This window comes from Zootoca vivipara, chromosome 11 (genome assembly GCF_963506605.1).
Source record: "Zootoca vivipara chromosome 11, rZooViv1.1, whole genome shotgun sequence".
Taxonomy (NCBI): domain Eukaryota; kingdom Metazoa; phylum Chordata; class Lepidosauria; order Squamata; family Lacertidae; genus Zootoca; species Zootoca vivipara.
In genome coordinates, this window is record NC_083286.1 from 12,594,640 (window position 1) to 12,613,864 (window position 19,225).

A 19,225-nucleotide genomic window follows, 5' to 3' on the forward strand; every position below is an offset into this window, starting at 1 on the left:
CAGATCATGGCGGCACCGAGATTCTTTAAATGGAGATGCTACAAAGTGAGCCTGGCACCTTATGTGTACAAAATACCTGAGCTATGTCCCCTTACATACACATACATATATACAGTCATACCTCGGAAGTCGAACTTCTGAAACGTTCGACTTCCAAAGCGCGGCTTCTGATTGGCTGCAGGAAGCTCCTACAGCTAATCGGAAGCCACAGAAGTCCTGTTGGACATTCAGCTTCCAAAAGAGTGTTCAAAAACCAGAACACGGACTTCCGGGTTTCGATTGTTCGGGACCCAAAACGTTTGACTCCCAAGGCGTTCGGGAGCCAAGGTACAACTGTATAATAATTCTCACCACACCTATTAATTATAGCTACTACCTTCACCACCTAAAAAAGAATGAAAGAACTGTAATTCTCAGGAGCTTAGGAAATGCTTTAAAAACACAAAGGCTTCCTCTGACCACAACAGTAAAGATGTGGGATTGGGAGTCAAAACAATGAGAACCACATAGGCATGGCATGAGTTTAAAGCAAGCCACGCCTTTGTTAGCTACATCACTCATGAGTTGGGCTACACAGGGACAAGGACCCCAAATGATCAGACATGCCTGATGACAGAAATGCCGAAGCACATTTACTGGGAAATCTGGGGAAGGGAGCAGACTAACATGGAAGACGATCTAGTAAAGCCTATGCCAACTTGGTTGCCCATCTATGTCTTCTACTTAAATTGTCAATCTCTGTCTTTTCTTTTTCTTCTGACCTCACTGTTTGCAATTCCCTCATGTATGTATACTTGCAAGTGAGGCTTACACTTCATGCACGGAATAAAATGGCTCTAGTAAATTACTGCTTATGCCATAATAAATCTGTTAGTCTTCATAGTATTACAATACTAGTTTCCCTATAAAATCATATAATTGTAGAATTGGAAGGGACCCCGGGGTTCATCTAATCCAGGGGTCAGCAAACTTTTTTAGCCGCGGGCCTCTCCACTGTCCCTCAGACCTTGTGGCGAACTGGAAAAGTGGCACTGGGGGAGGGAGCTGGAAGAAGAGGCGAGGGGGGCAAGTAGTCCTTCTCCCCACCCCCCAGCCCCAGTTCTTACCTTCCCTGTGGCTGCCACTGCCACCACCATCGATGCTGCTGTTTCTTGTGGGTAGGCAGAGCAAGCTCGCGCACTCTGCTCTCTGGCCCACAGGAGCACATGGGCAGAGGAAGGAAGGAAGGAAGGAAGGAAGGAAGGAAGGAAGGAAGGAAGGAAGGAAGGAAGGAAGGAAGGAAGGAAGGAAGGAAAGAAGATGAGCGGCGCGAAAGAGCTGGCTCCGGAGAGGGGCTGCTTAAAATGGCGCTCAGCCAGCTCAGCCCAGCCCCCTTCCTCCTCTAGGCAGGGCAGGGAGAAGCCAGGAGGAGGGAGGGAGGAGGCACCACCGTGGTGTGTGTGAGGGAGGGGGGGAATGGAATGGTGCGGGAGGGGAATGGTGCAGCCCGAACGAACAGAATCCACACGCCAATCCATAGACAATCCACAGGCAATTGGGCCTGATCCGGCCCCCGGGCCTTAGTTTGCCGACCCCGATCTAGTCCAACCCTCTACAATGCAGGAATCGTGGCTAAAGCATCCATAACAGATGGCCGTCCAACCTCTGCTTAAATAACCTCAAATGAAGGAAAGTCCACAACCTCCCCTGTCAAGCAGCTCTTACTGTCAGAAAGTTTTTCCTGGTCTTTAGTCAGAATCACCTTTCATGAAAATTGGATTCATTGGTTCAATGTATTGTTGTTTAAATATCACTTACATTTCTTCTTTATGACACTTATTCCTAAGTGCACTCAAAACTCATTCAGGGCTATAATCAACAATCTTGATATAATCTTTGGCAGAATTCCTGAAAACTAGATGTAATACATTTCCTTTAAAACTTATTTAAAGAAAGGAAGAAGTGGCTGGGGAAACCCAGCCAGATGGGCGGGGTATAAATAATAAATTATTATTATTATTATGAAAGAACCTTCTGCCTGTCAGGCCAATTGAAAAAGAGTACGTTTTATATAACTTCTGAGCATGGAGTTTTCTGAAAAGTTTATGTGCAATGGCAACAAGTCCCAGAAAGCTGGTCTCATGCAACTTTGACCGGGTGTAGAATTCACATCCCAGCACACAGCAGTAAGCACTGTAAAAATACCATTTGATAACATGTGATGCACACAATGGGAGTGTTCAGAAAATCATATTGCAGCTTAATAAGCTGAGATAGAAACAAGGTTTTGGGGCACACACAAAGCCCATTCCCCAACCAGAAAGCATTCCATTAATTAAAGGTTCCAATTTTGTGCAAATTCGTAAACCATAGTTCACAACTTCAGGGGAAAAAATGGATGTTAGGCCACCTTCAATACATGACTTGATATCTTGGCTTGTTCTGAAGCTATCAACCATAGCTTCCTGGTTTGGGGAAAACAGTAAATTAAAACCTTTCACTGGGGAAGGGTGAGAGCACCCCAGTCCATATAGAAGAAATTGAGTGGTACAGAAGGAGTGAAAGTCCATCAGTGCACAAAAAACTAGTTGAGAAAAACCAGTATGAATTGAAAAATATCTCCTCTCGACAGATGAAGACATCGGACCAAGGAGTCAAGATGACCACAGAAAACAGAAAAGGGGTGCTTAGAATTACAGGATTGAAGAAAGACGCAGGGCGGCAGGGGAAGGTTAAATGAATGAGGGTAGAAAGAAGGGTGAGGAAGGGAAATCCTATATAATAATATGCAAGTGTCTCTGCGTCCAGTTGTCCCGTGTGTCCCTGGGCTACTGCGCATGTGCCCCAGGGACACAGGGATTGGACCAGAGACTTAGAACGCACACATGCGCGCCCTCCCCCCCCACCCCTCTGTCTCCTCCAACTGCCGTTCCCAGCCAGACAGCGCGTCGGGGAAGCGAGTGTGGAGGCCGGCGGAGGAGAATGGGGGGGAAGAAGGGCGCATTTGAGGAGCCCGGTCCGGCTCCCGCAGCAGCCGCCGCGTCTCCAGAGCCCGATGCCGCCATCTTTGTCCGCCGCCGCCTCCTCCTCACAACGCTCCCTGGCCCGTGAGAGGAGCGGCGGGACCGCAGACTTCCCTCCCTCTCTGCGCTCGCATGGGACGGAGCTTCGGAGACCTTCTCCGAAGCCCCGTCTCATGCGGGAGGTGCGCGACGAGGCGGGGGGGAGAAGTGCTCCTCCCCCCCGCCGCCTCGCCGCGCACCTCCCGCATGAGACGGGGCTTCGGAGACCTCCGAAGCTCCGTCCCATGCCGGCTCTGCACAAGAGCAGCGTTCTTGCGCCTGTTTTTAAACGGGCTGAATTCCACTAGTAGTTTATAATTGGCTATGTAATAGGGTAACCCGGATCAAAATAGGACTGTTTATATAGACTTGCCGACCGTAAAAGGGGACTTGTGATTGGAAGGGTTAACAATAGAAATATGGTTTTGACTGAGATGGGGAGTTCTTAGAAGAGAGAGGTGTGGGTATAAGGAAGATAATTTTTAGTTTAGTATAGTGTAAAAGCAGATTAAGAATTTTATAATATGAATTAAATGAAGAAGTATGTTAAGGCAGAAATATAATATGTAAGGAAAGAGGAGTGTGATGTCATAGATGATAAATATGTAATCTATAAAGAAAAGGATAATTATAGAATTTTGGTGTAAAATTTAAAAGGTATAAACATGTTTAAGATAGAAAGAAACAATGTTAAGATGATGATTATGACATTGCCAAAGAGAGTATAAGATGAACCACAGTAAGGGGGGCTGAGGAGGTCAACCTACAATGTCAGAAAAGATGAATGGTTTTTGAACTATATATGTATGTTTTTGTTTTTTTTATTATATGTTAATGTTTTTATTTGTGTTTTTTGTTTTCTATTTTAGGTAATGCCGGGGTTGGTGTGTGGGTGATGTATGTTTTGTTGTTATATGTCAAAAAATTAATAATTTTTTTATTTTTTATTTTAAAAAGTAAATTAAAACCTTTCTGGTTTGGTGGTTTCTTTGCTCAGGAAAAAGAGCAATGGGATTGTGTGTATTGCCGCCAAACGGCTCATTCACATTTCAGCTTATTACACCCAGATGTGATCGTCCAGGCAAGTATACTAAACACAACTGGCTTGCAACAGACAAGAGACGCATCTTGCACAAGATCATTGAATGGCCATCACCACATGCCCAGAAGCACCCTGGAGGAAAGTCTGAATCCACTTGATGCAATTTTAATTTGAACTTTTTTTATTATAAAAAAAATCTATTAACTACTTCCACATTAAATGTTCTGAACCTGAAAAATATTATGAATGATCTTCACAATGCAAAAAACAAAACATTTTCTGGGGTAGTTTTATGATTCGGTTAGACAGTTATGAGGCCTGTGTTGAAAAGCTAACTTTCACACTCAATTAATCCCAACTCTAACCTGCTGCAGAACCCTGGCTGAATTTATCTTTTCTTTACGCAGCATGCAAAGCCTTCTAGTTAAATACACAAAAGTATAGAAAAATAATGTCAGGGCATTAAACTGGAAAAAAGCAAGCAAATTCAGTTACAGCAGCCACTTCACTGTGAAATAATACTTACCAGATGAACTGTTACTGAATGGCTTCAAACTACTCTAGCACATTCAAGCAGGATTGGCCTAAACTACTGAAGAAAATGTTTAAGTTACAGCTATTAGGGGATGTACTCAGGAGTTCGGTAATGAAGGGTATGCAAGCTTTTGAATTTCATGTAACTAAAGGCAGGCACAAAACAGGTACTGTAACTGAGTGGTTCTCAAAGTTTTTGCAGCGGCAGAATCCTTGCAGTAAAATCTTTTAAATTTATACTTTTAAAAGTAGGGATGAAGCTGGCTGGCTACGGGGAGAGCAGACAAGGGAGAGCCAGTCAGAGCAGCAACTTTGAAAAAGAAAAGAAGCTCTTATCATGCAGAGTTCTTCTTATCTTAAAGGAGCAGCATATTTAACCCTTGCTGCCAGGCTGAAGCTCACAGGAAGGTGGTAGAAAAGGTACATGGGATTCCCATGATATGTGTTTCAACAGCACATTTAACACAGGAGCAGGGTGGCATGGGAAGGGCTTTCCAAAGAAAGCATTGTTTACCTGGCTGTCCATAAACCCCAGGTACAGCATAATGCGGGTAGGGGAAGATGGGTTAGAGCAGCATTGTCCAACGGGTTCGACTTGTAGATCATGTGATTGTTTCTCCGCGATCTGTCGATCTCTCTCCTCCCCAAACAGCCCTTTCTCTCTCTCTCTCTCTCTCTCTCTCCCTCTCTCTCTCTCAGAGAAGCAAGCAGGCACCAAGCAGGCGGAAGCAGAACCGTCTTACCCATACATGCTAGGGGTGCGGGGCACCCGGGCACCAGGCTCTCTGGGGTGCCAGGTCAAGAGTCTGGGGCCCGAAGGTTGAGTCTGGGGAAGAGCCCACCAGCCCGTTAGAGTGCTGCAGCAGGCTCTTCTACTGCGGACGGCTCTGCGCCGAGAGTTCAGGGGTGACCGAGCCATCAAGACGCTGAGGCGGCCAGCTGGCTCTGCCTTCCTGTGCATCTGGGACTGGGCAACCGGGAGGGGCCGCTTTAGAGAAAGGGCTGGCTTTAGAGAAAGGGCTGGTTTGGGGGGAGAGAGAGAGAGAGAGAGAGAGAGAGAGAGAGAGAGAGAGAGAGAGAGAGAGAGAGATGTGCTGGACATTCCAGGATCCAGTCCTCGAGGAGAAGACTGCCTTGTCCCCCCTCCCTGCTGTAAAGCTATGAGCGCTCTCACTGAGCACAACAAGGCTTACTCGCACGTAAACACGTGCAAGGGAGTAGAGGGCCCTTCCTGGCTGCTGCCATCCCGCACATGCGGGGAGGGGTGGGTGGGTTTGCCACGTTCGCAACCCGAAAGTTATGTTACCTGAAGGTAACGTAACCCAAGGGTCCACTGTATGGGGGAAACCCTGACTCATTCGAAAATTGATAGTGGTATCAAAACTTCCAACAGAAGCCTGACAGAGAAAGAAAGAAGCCGGAGACTGCTCGGAAGTCTATTTCAAGTGTGATACCACTGCAGCTCTATAAAAAGCTCACCATTTGTAAGCCAGTATGGGACCTCCAACGCTTTGCTCTCAGTTGGCCCCCAAATCCCAGAAGCAGCAAGACGTGCAAAGTGAAAATTCTCTCATGCTGCCTCCAACCTTCTTGGCTTCCCATGCCAAGGGAAAATAACAGCACAGCTGCCAGTCTTTGGGCTCCAGAAAATGCCTGACCTTGTTGTGTTCTTAGTCTGGCTGGTAGAGAAGGAACTGAAGGGAAGAAAGAAAACTGTGAGTTCACAGCAACAGAAGAAGAAGGGGTCCAAGGAGTAGGGAATCATTTTTTTGTCAGAGAAAAGGAATTACACCAATTATTACACATGGAGTTATGGGCACTATTATAATATTGCTGAGGGGGAATGGTTTATGGGTTGATAGAGGTAATGTTTGATATGGTGCATGGTAGCAGCGTTTGGCTGACTGACACCCTTTTTTATCATGTGAACTGCCCTGAGACCTGCAGGGATAGGGCAGTATATAAAATTATTATTATTATTATTATTATTATTATTATTATTATTATTACAAAGAATGTGATAGAAATATGTTGTCACCAACAGCTTGCCAATGGTCCAAGTTGGAGGGGCCTCTTGACCAACCAATCTCTGGTGATCAAAGCAGCCAGATAATTTAGTAGTGCTTTTCTTTTCTGCTGTTATTTACAAGAGTCAAAGAGCTTTCTTGAAGATAAAGGTAAAGGGACCCCCGACCATTAGGTCCAGTCGTGACCGACTCTGGGGTTGCGCGCTCATCTCGCATTATTGGCCGAGGGAGCCGGCGTATAGCTTCCAGGTCATGTGGCCAGCATGACAAAGCCGCTTCTGGCAAACCAGAGCAGCACATGGAAACACCATTTACCTTCCTGCTGTAGCGGTTCCTATTTATCTACTTTCATTTTGATGTGCTTTCGAACTGCTAGGTTGGCAGGAACTGGGACCGAGCAACGGGAGCTCACCCCGTCACAGGGATTCGAACCGCCAACCTTCTGATCAGCAAGCCCTAGGCTCAGTGGTTTAACCACAGCGCCACCTGGGTTCTTGAAGATATCTTTCTTCAAAAGGATTAGGGAGGGGGAAACTGAGCAAACAATGACCTCTTTCCATGAAACAACTTGCTACTGTCTCACAGGCTCCTTTCATTCAAGTTCATCACAATTTGGCTACCTGGCTACATTCATTTTTAAATTTTCATCCATCATATAGATACATCCAGAAATGCAAATCAATAAGATTTCCCCGCACAGTTGAAGCAACTGTCAACAAGGGTGCAAGGAATCACAGGGTTAACTAGCTTATTTGGTCATCAATCCGATATTTGTATGATGCTTTTCCAACAACCGAGCAGAGCTCAAAGCTGCTCACAAAGCATGTAATGTGTCGAAGCATGAAAGCTGACGTTATTCTAACCACCTATTTGCAAATTTCAAAATGAAACATTAACCTAGTGGAAACATTTGTTTCTTTTTCTATGAAGACAGAATACCTTCTGAAAACTACAGGTTTCATTTTGAAGCGAGGGCACTGGAGGAAATTTTAAATTACATGTTATTTTTTTAAAGAAATACAAAATGTAACAGTCTAAATCAGTCGTCACCAACCTGGTGTCCCCGAGATGTTTCGGACCCCAACTCCCAAGAACTGAGCCCAAAATATCTGTAGGGTACCAGGTTGGGGAAAGCAGGGCAAAAAACTCAAAATCAGACAAAAAGTTGTATAAAAGGTAAATGCCGCGTAAGCTGGGAAGGGACCTTTAACTTCAAACCTCTCCCATGGTTCAGTCAAAACACAAAGAAAAGACGAGCATTTATGTCAAATTGCTATTTGTTCCAAATGGTTACAGGGTATGCTACAGGAGCCAGCAGTCTAAATAACAATAAAAAACAGGATTAACAAACAATGCTGCCTCTTTCATGGCAGCAAAAGCCTGTCATTCGTTTTCTTTGAAGCCCTAACTAGTTTGTACTCATTGGATTAGAAAGACTTGGTACTTGCATACTTTCCAGACATACTGAGCTTAATGACAGCTTCCTTTTATAAAGCAACAAACCCAGGGAGAACAAACAAACTTAAATTGCACCTCCTTCCTTTACACAAGGAAGCCTGCTACAAAAGTAACAGAATTTTAACCAAAGTAACAGTAAAATATGGAACAAACATATCACAATTCAAAGACATTCTAAATGATGTGACACTAGCTAGATGTAGCTTGTTTCCTTTAAGATGTTAGCTATGCTTATAATGACCAGGGCTATGAGAAAAACTTAGTATTTTTTTCTGGAATGTAATTATATATTTCAGGTGCTACATGCTTCAAACTTATGAGTTCACTGAATGCAAACTTTTAACTTGGCAGTTGTGCCCAAACTACACGCAAGAGGCCTGAGATCTAGGGCACCTTTATCAAGCACATTTTGCAGCACACAGAAACAAAAACTTTTTACATTTTAATCTTACCCACCCAAAGCATGAATGCTCATTTTGCAATTAGTAACCAAATTGCTTCCATACATCCGACTAATACTCAGCGCTGTTAACACCTTGCCCAGAGTGAAATGTATTTAAAAAGAAAAGTAGGATCAGCTTTCCTGCAAACAACTGAAAGCTTCCTAAATAGGATTAATCTGCCAAGTTTGTCAATCTTCCATTCTTCCCCTACCGCCACATTGCTGTGCTTTCCACAAAAGACAAGATTGTGGAATCCCAGCATTTGTGACATAACTACTGCTTTTTTAAAAATAATAATAATAATCAGGTCATGCCCTAGGAAGAACTATTTTCAGGGGAAGTCTTAACTGCTGCTTTGACCCAAACTTAAGATTCTTTCATTATCAATTTAACTGTTAAAGCAAAGGAGAGATTTTTGTAACTAGTGAAACGGTTTCACGTTAAAGCCTGCAATTCAAAATTCATCACAAACTGAACGAATGACAATCTAAGTGGCATTACTCATGGTGTTAGTTATCCAATAGCCATATTTATTCAGGAGTAAGTTCCACAAATTTCAGTGCAACTTAACTCTCAGATGTGCATAGGACTGCACAGTTGTAATCCTACAGGTTGGTTCCAGACTTAGTTATGCTCAGAACAGACCCCTTGAAATTACTGGTGTTTTGTTGCTGCTTTAAAGCATGTTCTATTACAATCTACTGAACCCCAAAAAAGACAAGCTGTTTTTAATTCAATGCCGTTTACTTGTCTACATTTACAGTCATACCTCGGTTTAAGTATTTTCAGTTTAAGTACCTGTCTGGAACGGATTAATCCACTTTCCATTACTTTCAATAGGAAAGTTCACTTCAGGTTAAGTATGCTTCAGTTTAAGTACTCCACGGACCTATCTGGAATGGATTAATCCACTTTCCATTACTTTCAATAGGAAAGTTCGCTTCAGGTCAAGTACGCTTCAGTTTAAGTACTCCACGGACCATCTGGAATGGATTAATCCACTTTCCATTACTTTCAATGGGAAAGTTCGCTTCAAGTTAAGTACGCTTCAGTTTAAGTACTCCACGGACCATCTGGAACAGATTAATCCACTTTCCATTACTTTCAATGGGAAAGTTCGCTTCAGTTTAAGTACGCTTCAGTTTAAGTACTCCACGGACCATCTGGAACGGATTAATCTACTTTCCATTACTTTCAATGGGAAAGTTCGCTTCAGGTTAAATATGCTTCAGGTTAAGTACAGACTTCCGGAACCAATTGTGTTTGTAAACCGAGGTACCACTGTATTTGAATGAACTGCTGGATCCTAGGAACCTTGGCTCAGAATGTTTGTGCGCCAGTAAGTTCCACTTAACAGGACTTACCTCAGAGTAGCCAAGCATAGGATTGCATTCTTAGGCCTCCATCATGTACCCACAGAAATCAAGCCACATATTGAAGTACAGTCGTACCTTGGTTGTGGAACAGAATCCATTCTGAAAGTCCATTCAACTTCCAAAAAAATTCACAAACCAAGATGGGGCTTCCAATTGGTTGCAGGAGCTTCCTGGACTCAATCGGAAGCCACAGAAGCAATGTCGGATGTTCGGGTTCCAAAAAACATTCGCAAACCAGAACACTCACTTCTGGGTTTTACGGCGTTTAGGAGCCAAAACGTTCAAGTCACAAGGTGTTCGGGAACCAAGGTATGACTGTACATATGTGAATGGGAATGACCATGTGGTACCTCGGGTTAAGAACTTAATTCGTTCCATATGTCCGTTCTTAACCTGAAATGGTTCTTAACCTGAGGCGTGCTTTCGCTAATGGGGCCTCTTGCTGCTGCTGCACCGCTGGCATGTGATTTCTGTTCTTATCCTGGGGCAAAGTTCTTAACCTGGAGAAACCACTTCCTGGTTAGCGAAGTTTGTAACCCAAAGCGTCTGTAACCTGAGGTACCACTGTATTAGGTTTGAAAGGACTATGCCAGGTGTCAGCAAACTTTTTCAGCTGGGGGCTGGATCACTGTCCCTCAGACCTTGTGGGGAGTCGGACTCTATTTTGAAGGGGGGAAATGAACGAATTACTATGCCCCACAAATAACCCAGAGATGCATTTTAAATAAAAGCACACATTCTACTCATGTAAAAACAGGCAGGCCCCACAAATAACCCAGAGATGGCATTTGAAGTAAAAGGACACATTTTACTCATGTAAAAACACACTGATTCCTGGATCATCCGCGGGCTGGATTTAGAAGTCGATTGGGCTGGATCTGGCCCCCGGGCCTTAGTCTGCCTACCCATGGACTATCAGGGGTCAGCAAACTTTTTCAGCTGGGGGCTGGTCCACTGTCCCTCAGACCTTGTGGGGAGCCAGACTCTATTTTGAAGGGGGGAAATGAACGAATTCCTATGCCCCACAAATAACCCAGAGATGCATTTTAAATAAAAGGACACATTCTACTCATGTAAAAACATGCTGATTCCCGGACCGTCCGTGGGCCGGATTTAGAAGGCGATTGGGCCTCATCCGGGATCTGGGCCTTAGTTTGGGGACCCCTTGACTATGCAATCAACCCAAGCAACTGCACACACACATTCATATGATCATTACACACATATGTGAGACTACACCTGGCATCCCCAAACTTCGGCCCTCTAGATGTTTTGGACTACAATTCCCATCTTCCCCGACCACTGGTCCTGTTAGCTAGGGATCATGGGAGTTGTAGGCCAAAACATCTGGAGGGCCGCAGTTTGGGGATGCCTGGACTACACCGTAGAGAAGCAGCTCCCATGTGGCTTGGTGTGTATGACTGAAGGAGGTCTTACATCTAAAATGAATTAAAAAGTGCTTCCAGGTGAGTGTTTATTGTGATACCAGTGCTCTTCAGTCACGCAAGTAGTAGCTGTTGTTTTCAGTGTCTTTTTTTTTTAAAGACATTGTTGGCATCAAAATGTCACTCAGCATGTATTTTCCCTATTTAATCCAGATTTACCCTATCCACAGAAAATGGGATAAGTTTTTTAAAAAGCCATACTGCTGCTCATGACTGATTTGCAGTATCAGCACAATCTGTTTCCAATATTAAGCCCTCACCTGTAGCACCCTAAATGTGCATAAGATCAGAACATTATACAATGGTACCTCGGTTTAGGAACACAATTGGTTCCAGAAGTCTGTTCATGAACTGAAACGTTCATAAACTGAAGCAAACTTTCCCAATGAAAGTAATGGAAAGTGGATTAATCCATTCCAGACGGTTCCGCGGAGTACTCAACCTGAAGCATACTTAACCCGAAGCATGGGTGTAATTGGTTCCGGAAGTCTGTTCATAAACTGAAGCGTTCATAAACTGAAGCGAACTTTCCCATTGAAAGTAATGGAAAGAGAATTAATCTGTTCCAGATAGGTCCGCGGCGTTCATAAACCGAAAATTCATAAACCGAGGTCTTCATAAACCGAGGTCTTCATAAACAGAGGTTCCACTGTACTGCAATTTTAAATAAGTAAACCCTGTTAAGAGTGAAGGGAACACTGTTTTTGAGCGAAAAATGCTAAACATCAGTCTGAAACGCACCCCCTTTTCTCCCTAATGTTTCAAATTAACTTTTTTTTTGCAATTAAGGCACGAACATACAAGTTACACTCTTATGGATCAAGAGGAAGGCTTAAGTTTCCACTTATTTAGGGTAAAGCCCCAAATAAAGATAATTTCTGTGACTTAATTAGTTTTATAGCTCCAGATCATACCGTCTTCTGGACCATTATTATGATACTATGGTGGATGTGTAATAGAAACTCTTCTCCACCGCCAGCAAATAGCCTATCATGTTTGCTGAAACCTCCACAAGAGCTTCTGATTATCATAGCTGCCAAGTCTCCCGTTTTCCCTGGGAAATCCCCGTTTTTCCAGCTGTTCCCAGCTGAAAAAATGGACTTTTTGTTTTTCCCCGGTTTATTCTGGCGCGGCGGCCATTTTGGAATTGGGCGGAGCATGCTCAGAAGCAACTTTTGATGCTGCTCTGCCCAGTTCCAAAATGGCTGCAGTGCGGCTTCTGGCGCGGCGGCCATTTTGGAACTGGGCAAAGCAGCATCAAAAGTCACTTCTGAGCATGCTCCGCCCAGTTCCAAAATGGCGGCAGCGCTACTTCCGGTCTGCTATTTCCTTCCCGGTCCATTATTTCTCTGACAGCAACTTGGCAGGTATGCTTATTATGTGGAGGCTCCATTTGTGAAATTAGGCCCCTCAAAAATAGGGAAAGAGAAATCAAGCAAGCAAGTCTCTGTGCAATTGGGGCACATCTATGGATGCCCTTTCTAACATGGGAGAGTTTTCCATGTGGTCAACAAGAGGGGCTTGCACAGCACCAACCCATCTCTGTTCAAGTATAAACGGTGTTAAGTCCCACAGCTGGTAACGCAAACTTATTTCACTGAAATTCTGAGAGGCCAGTCACAGCAAGAGTCATTTTGTCAAAGTAAACCACAAACATATGTGGATATTTTTGAAGCTACTCAATAGGCTGGCACTCTTTGTCCCTTTGAAGTACAAACTCCCAACACATCCCACGAAGAGACTATACCCCGAAGAAGGCAAACAAACCCGTCTCTATCTGAAACTGTGTGCAACGTGGGTTTTTTTTTAAGAGAGTCAAATCATTCCACAGTAAATAAGGTGCAACCACTACGTGAAAACAGCAATTTAGAATCTCGCACAGAGAACATTTTTGCAGATGGAAGAGACATGGGATTCTTTATAAAAATAAAAAAGGCACCTCTGGGGAAAAGACTTGAAAGCTGACCCCTAACTTTGCTTATTTCTCAATCAAAATATTTCCAGTATTTTACTAAAACGTGATATTTTTTTTTTTTTAGGAAAAAGAAGAACAAGGCTGAAATCTGTCAAAGGAGGAAGGAGAACCTCTTGCGGTGAGAAACAAGGGGCAGGAGACTTTTTGGAGCTTTCAGTGCTGGCCCCCTAAAACAGATCCAGCTGTTGAAAGGAAATGGGGTTGGGGTGGGAGGTTATATCTCATTTTGTGCCTGGGACTTCCAGCAAACAAGAGCAGCCAGCCATCCTCACTTCAGCAGCTCCCAAGTCTTTTTAAAAGAGCATGCATACATAATTTCTATCATATTTTCAGCCATTTATCAGTCCTGGGGGTATTTCAGTCTGGGAATGATAAAGGTGCCTCCCCAACAGAGACAAAAGGCCACAGGAGGGAGGGGAAGAATCCAGGGTACTTGCAACTTGTATATTAGCTCTTGTTGATTTTGCAATCTTGCCCTGAGTCCTTCAAGGCAGCCATAAGGTTCCCCCCCTTTAAAAAAAAAAAGGCAGAAATGTTATCTCTTGCCCTATGCTAAAGCAACAAATGGCAAGACCCTGGGACCCTGGAGCTGAATAACAGGAAATCTAGGCATCTGTCACCTCCTGGGGGGAGGTAAATGGATTAGTGCGTTCAACAAAAGGAAGAGAAAAGTTCTTTTAAACATGCAACTGATTAACAGGCCCTCTCTAATCTGCAGTATGGGCCTGTTATTTTTCTATTGGGAATGGGATCCCTTTTCAGGGCAATCAAAGTTAAAGCAATTTAAAAATAATAATAAAACCAAAGAAATGGAAGCTCCACTGGCTACCTGCCAAATTACCCCGCAGCCAAGTGATTAAGCATGATTCAAAGGTGTGGGGAATGACTTTGTATGATCTCTCTGCCATTGCTGGGCAGATCTAGCCAAAGTTAAGAGTGCAAAGGAGCCACACACAAAAAATTTACCTGGAAAGAGGATGGTTGGCCATAGAATTATTTCGCCCCAGGATCAAAGCCTAAGTCTAACAGCGCCTGGGGCGGAGGGGATAAAATGCAAGGCTGAGAAGAAAGCGCCACAAATCCACAGCTGGACATAAAATGCAAGATCAGGCAATTGCTTTTGCAAGGACTGTTAAGTCTTCCACCAGTCTCATATTCACTCTGCACACCCCCGGCTCCTCCCTCTCTAAAGAGCTCCCATAAATCTCGCTGCTGTTAAGGCAGGGAGAAAGAGAGATGCCGGACGAGCTGGCAACCATTCAGCAGCAGCAGCCAGCCAGCCAGTGTGCAAGGTCAGATGTTAATAGGGCCGCTTGAATTCAGGCTCTCCAAACAATCGCAAGGCTTGTTGAACCGAATCCTAATGTTTCCTGACCGCCCGGGCTCCCCCCCCCGCCCTCTGTGATCCTCTCTGCTCTCTTTCTGGGTTAGGTCAGTCAGGTAACACACAGGAAATGGGGCTCTCCGAAAGCGCAAAAAGCACTCGTGGGAAGGGGGGGGGGGAAGAGAGAGAGAGAGAGAGAGAGAGAGAGAGAGAGAGAGAAGGACAAAACTCCAAAGCACAGCTGAACACACCCTTTCCCCCTACTGGGGACACTCAACAACCCAATAACACACTATCCCCACTGATGGTGGACTTTCTGCCCATTATGGGTTCGGTTCCTTGGAAGCGCCAAACAAGAGGCAGCCACTCGGCTCCCAAAATATTTTGTCTGCCCTCTCCCAACACCCCACTGAAAAATAACGTGCAATTAAAAGGAGGGAAATCCCCTTTATTTCCTCATCTCCTGTCCCGATTCCTCACTCCACAAGGTGAAAACTTCACGTCTCCTACAGAGGCGGGAGGGGGGGCGGCGTTAATGCTGGATGGAGCCGCGTAACTCTTCCCAAACTTTCCAAACCACCATTACGCATCATGATGCTCACCTTCCCCATCCCATCTTCTCTCCCTCTCGGTGGGGAATACAGCGATGTTTTTATTTTGCACAATAAAGTATAGGGGGGGAGAGAGAGAGAGACGGAGAGAGAGGAGGGCAGGATGGCGCTGCTGGGCTTTTGCAGATGAAAGGGTTTGGAAGGACAACTCCCAACACGAGTGCACGGACGTAAATTTTCAATGGTGCTTCAGGAGAGCAACAGCCCCCAAAGGACTTTGCAGGACGCCTTTCTCCGCGCCAAGTACAATACAGCCCGAGATTCGACGGCGATCCTTCGCGTAACCCGGCGATCCTTCGCGTAACCCGCCCCGCGCGCCTTCCTTCCGAGTAAGCATTAAAAAGGGCACAGCTTCAAAAGTCCTACCTAGATAAACTATTTTCTAGAGGGCACGGTGGCAAATTTCCTACACTCCCTCGTCGTCGCCCCCCCCCCAGGCTGCCGTTGTACCCGAGGTGAAAAGGTATCAAGCAGGACTACTCGAGAGCAACCGGTTCGCCCCTCGACGGAGCTGCCACGGATTCCGATCGGGCTACTCCCGAGTTTAAAAAATTAAATAAAATCGCATTTTTACTCCTCCTGCACGCCTTTGCCTAGACAGCAACTGGTTTTCGACGCCTCTTGGGGCGAAGTCTAAGTAGGGCTACTCGAGAGTAAGCCTCCCAGCCGTGGGAGTCCAGAGAGTTCCCTTCCAAGACATAAATGGGGCCGCTCCGGAGCGGCGCGCACCCTCGACGGCATTCCGTGGCATGGGTCTACTCGAGAGCAAGTCGGGGGGTCGGCCGACGGGGCAAGGGCGAGCCGTCGGGGCGACTCTGGAGTAAGACCGGCGGCGGTGCTGCTGTTGCTGCTGCAAACCGACAGACACCGTCGAGACGCTTCCAACCTTACCTGCCGCGTCGAGGAAGAGGACGCAGGCGGACGCCGCCAGCACGGCTACGAAGGTGGCGCTGGCTGTCCCCATGCTGGCGCCGGCCAAGTGAGAAGGACGAAGGGGCCGCCGCCGCACAAAGAACCCTTTGTGGCCGCCCTCGCCTCTTCGGCTGGCGAAGGTGGCGGACGCTGCTGGCGGCGCTTCCCGAGGATGCTGTCTTCTTGCGGGCTCCCTGGACGTCGAGCGACGGAGAAGCTGCAGCTGCCGCCTCCTCTCCGCCTCCTCCTCCTCCCGCGAGCGGACGCTGCCCGAGGGGAGGAACGCGGCGGCGCCGCCGACTGAGTCCGCCTGCTGGGAGCGCGCCTCCCTTCGCCCGCCGGCCAGCCCACTCAGCCCAGCCAGCCGCTGCTCCTCGCGCGCACGGCAGCCCCGAAGGGAAGGCGAGGGGCGGGAAAGGCGCGCCCCCGACGCCGCTATCGCGATCCCTCGCGCCGAGCAAGCGGCGAACCAGGGTGCGCGCCGCCGCGAGGCGTGAAGAGACGGGTGGCCTGGTTCGGGCAGGGGCGCGCGCATCTGGAGGAGACCGAATGGAGATCTGGAAGCACAGAGTTGTAGAATTGGAAGGGACCTTCGTGGGTCAAGTCCCTTTTGCCCAGCATGGGACTTGAACCCACGACTCTTCGATTAAGTCTCACGCTTAGAGTTGCCATATTTCAGAAAGGGTGATGGCTTTCTGCCGTGTTTAAAAAAGTAGTAGGGTTGCCTAGTTTCATTATTATTTATTATTTTGGAAGACCACAAAATTGTTGAGCTTTTTTCGTTTTCTTTTTAGGAATAACACACATCAAAATTTTGGACAAAGTGCTGCCTTTTGGAATTGGAAATTTCCCCCACACACCCCATCTTTCAAATTGACCTTTAAAGTAAGGTAGCCCTGCTCATGCTCTACTTTCTGAGCTGCCTGCTCAATGGTAGCCGTCTTCAGATATCCCAAGGGCTCTGGAGGGTAGGACTTGAACCAAAGTTACACAAGAAAAGAGATTCCAACTAAACATCAGGAAGGACTTTCTGGCAGTAAGAGTCATTCAACAGTGGGAGGTGGTAGACTCTTCCTCCCTAGGAGATTTTAAAGCAGAGGTTGGATGGCCATCTGTCACTGATGCTTTAGCTGAGTTTCCTGCATTCCAGGATCAATCCCTGCTGGCTGGGAAAGGCTCCTGGCAGACACCCCAGCAAACCACAGCCAGCCAGTGTCATGCTTCAGGCTTCATGCTAAGCCAAACCATGGTTTAACCATGGCTGCCTGGCGCCCAGACATGACAGCGCAGCCACTCTGCTCATCCCCCTTTGCTCTGCTGCTTAGTGTTGAGCTAAGCCGTGGCTGGGCTTATCCAAACCTCCCAACCCAGGTTTGTGGTTTAAACCAGGGTCTCCCAAACTTGGTCCTGCTAGCTGGGGATGGTGGGAGTTGTAGTACAAAAAAACAGCCAGAGACCTAAGTTTGGGAAACCCTGGTTTAGACTAACCATGGTTTGCAACCCAAGTTTGGTTGGGGGCTCGCCAATTGCCTGGGAAAACTAAACCAGTAAGGCAGGCATAGCCAAACTTGGCCCTCCAGCTGTTTTGGGACTACAGTTCCCATCATGCCTGCACTAGGGAGTTCATATCCTTATTATCAAAAGACTACAAATTCCTACTACCTGTCCACATTCTGTCTGGCCTATGTATGTGGCCACGGACTTATTCTTATCTCCATGCCACATGCAAAAGGGGGTTGAGTTTTGAGTGGGTTGGAGGGCCCAATCCACATACATTAAGCAAGCAACTTGTGCGAATTCAACCATGTAAACATGTGGCAAAGATAGTGATGTCAAATTCTGGAGAATAATCTTTTGGAGAATATTCTCGAGAATATTCTCTATTAATGAGAATATTAGAGAATTTTCATTTAAAATAGGAGAATTCACAATTCTGAGGTGATGGCACCAGTAATTGTCATGTTACGGTTTGGTATAAGGAAACTCAGTAGTTAAATCATATTTCATTCTTCCATTAGAACATGTACATGTTATAGGACAAGTCAAAAAAAATACAATTGGCATGTTAAGGTTTGATTCAAGTAAATTCAGTAATAGGATATCTTGTGCTTCTAATAGCTCTGATGCTTAATAACTGTTTGGTGACTAAAACACAGCTTGATAAACAAAACTATATGCATACATAAAAATAAGCCATTAATATTAAATATATTATATTATATGATAATATATTTCAGTATGTCAATCAGTAAATGGCACCTTGTACCATTGAACGGCACTGCAAAAAACAGTTACTGGTGCTAAATAAAAATATAGAAACGTCAACTCTTTAAATCAAGGGCACCTCACACACTGTTACACATAATTGTATAGGCCAAGGTACTTTAAGTGTATAAAGCACTAAAGCTACTTTCTGTTAAAAAAACAACAACCACACTGTATGGCCAAGGGTAGCCTATAGAATTGCTAAGAATAAGGTCACACCAAAATAGGAAAAAAGGCTATTACATATAGTTGAACTACATACAAACTCAAATGCTCATCAAATTAAAAGAAAAGCATTTTTAAAACTAAAAAAAAGTTTTCTGTAGCTCACATTTCAGAACTACCAATAGTGAATGACACAATGCCCAGTAATGTAACTGGATCAAAAAAGTCATTATTCATTACTTACACTGGCAATATCACAGCTTGACTTAATATCACAGCCAGTGTGGTGTAGTGGTTAAGAGCAGTAGACTCGTAATCTGGGGAACCGGGTACGTGTCTCCACTCCTCCACATGCAGCTGCTGGGTGACCTCGGGTTAGTCACACTTCTCTGGAGTCTCTCAGCCCCACTCACCTCACAGAGTGTTTGTTGTGGGGGAGGAAGGAAAAGGAGATTGTTAGCCGCTTTGAGACTCCTTAGGGTAGTGATGAAGCAGGACATCAAATCCAGACCCTTATTATTATTATTATTATTATTATTATTATTATTATTATTATTATTTACTAGATTTTTAAAATGTGGGTTGTAAAACTTGTTCTTACATTTGA

The 19,225-nt window shown here is 45.3% G+C and overlaps 1 protein-coding gene across 2 annotated transcripts in view; it reads right to left on the reverse strand.

Moving 5' to 3' along the window:
* Positions 1-16,443, reverse strand: part of ROR2 (receptor tyrosine kinase like orphan receptor 2) — a 164,014-nt gene extending 147,571 nt beyond the window's left edge. For both annotated transcript variants that reach the window (XM_035099905.2, XM_035099906.2), the window contains exon 1: positions 16,168-16,443. In XM_035099905.2, coding sequence (XP_034955796.1) covers positions 16,168-16,240 — 73 coding nt within the window. In that variant the 5' untranslated portion in view covers positions 16,241-16,443. The remainder of the gene's footprint in view (positions 1-16,167) is intronic.
* Between the last annotated feature and the right edge of the window lie 2,782 nt (positions 16,444-19,225).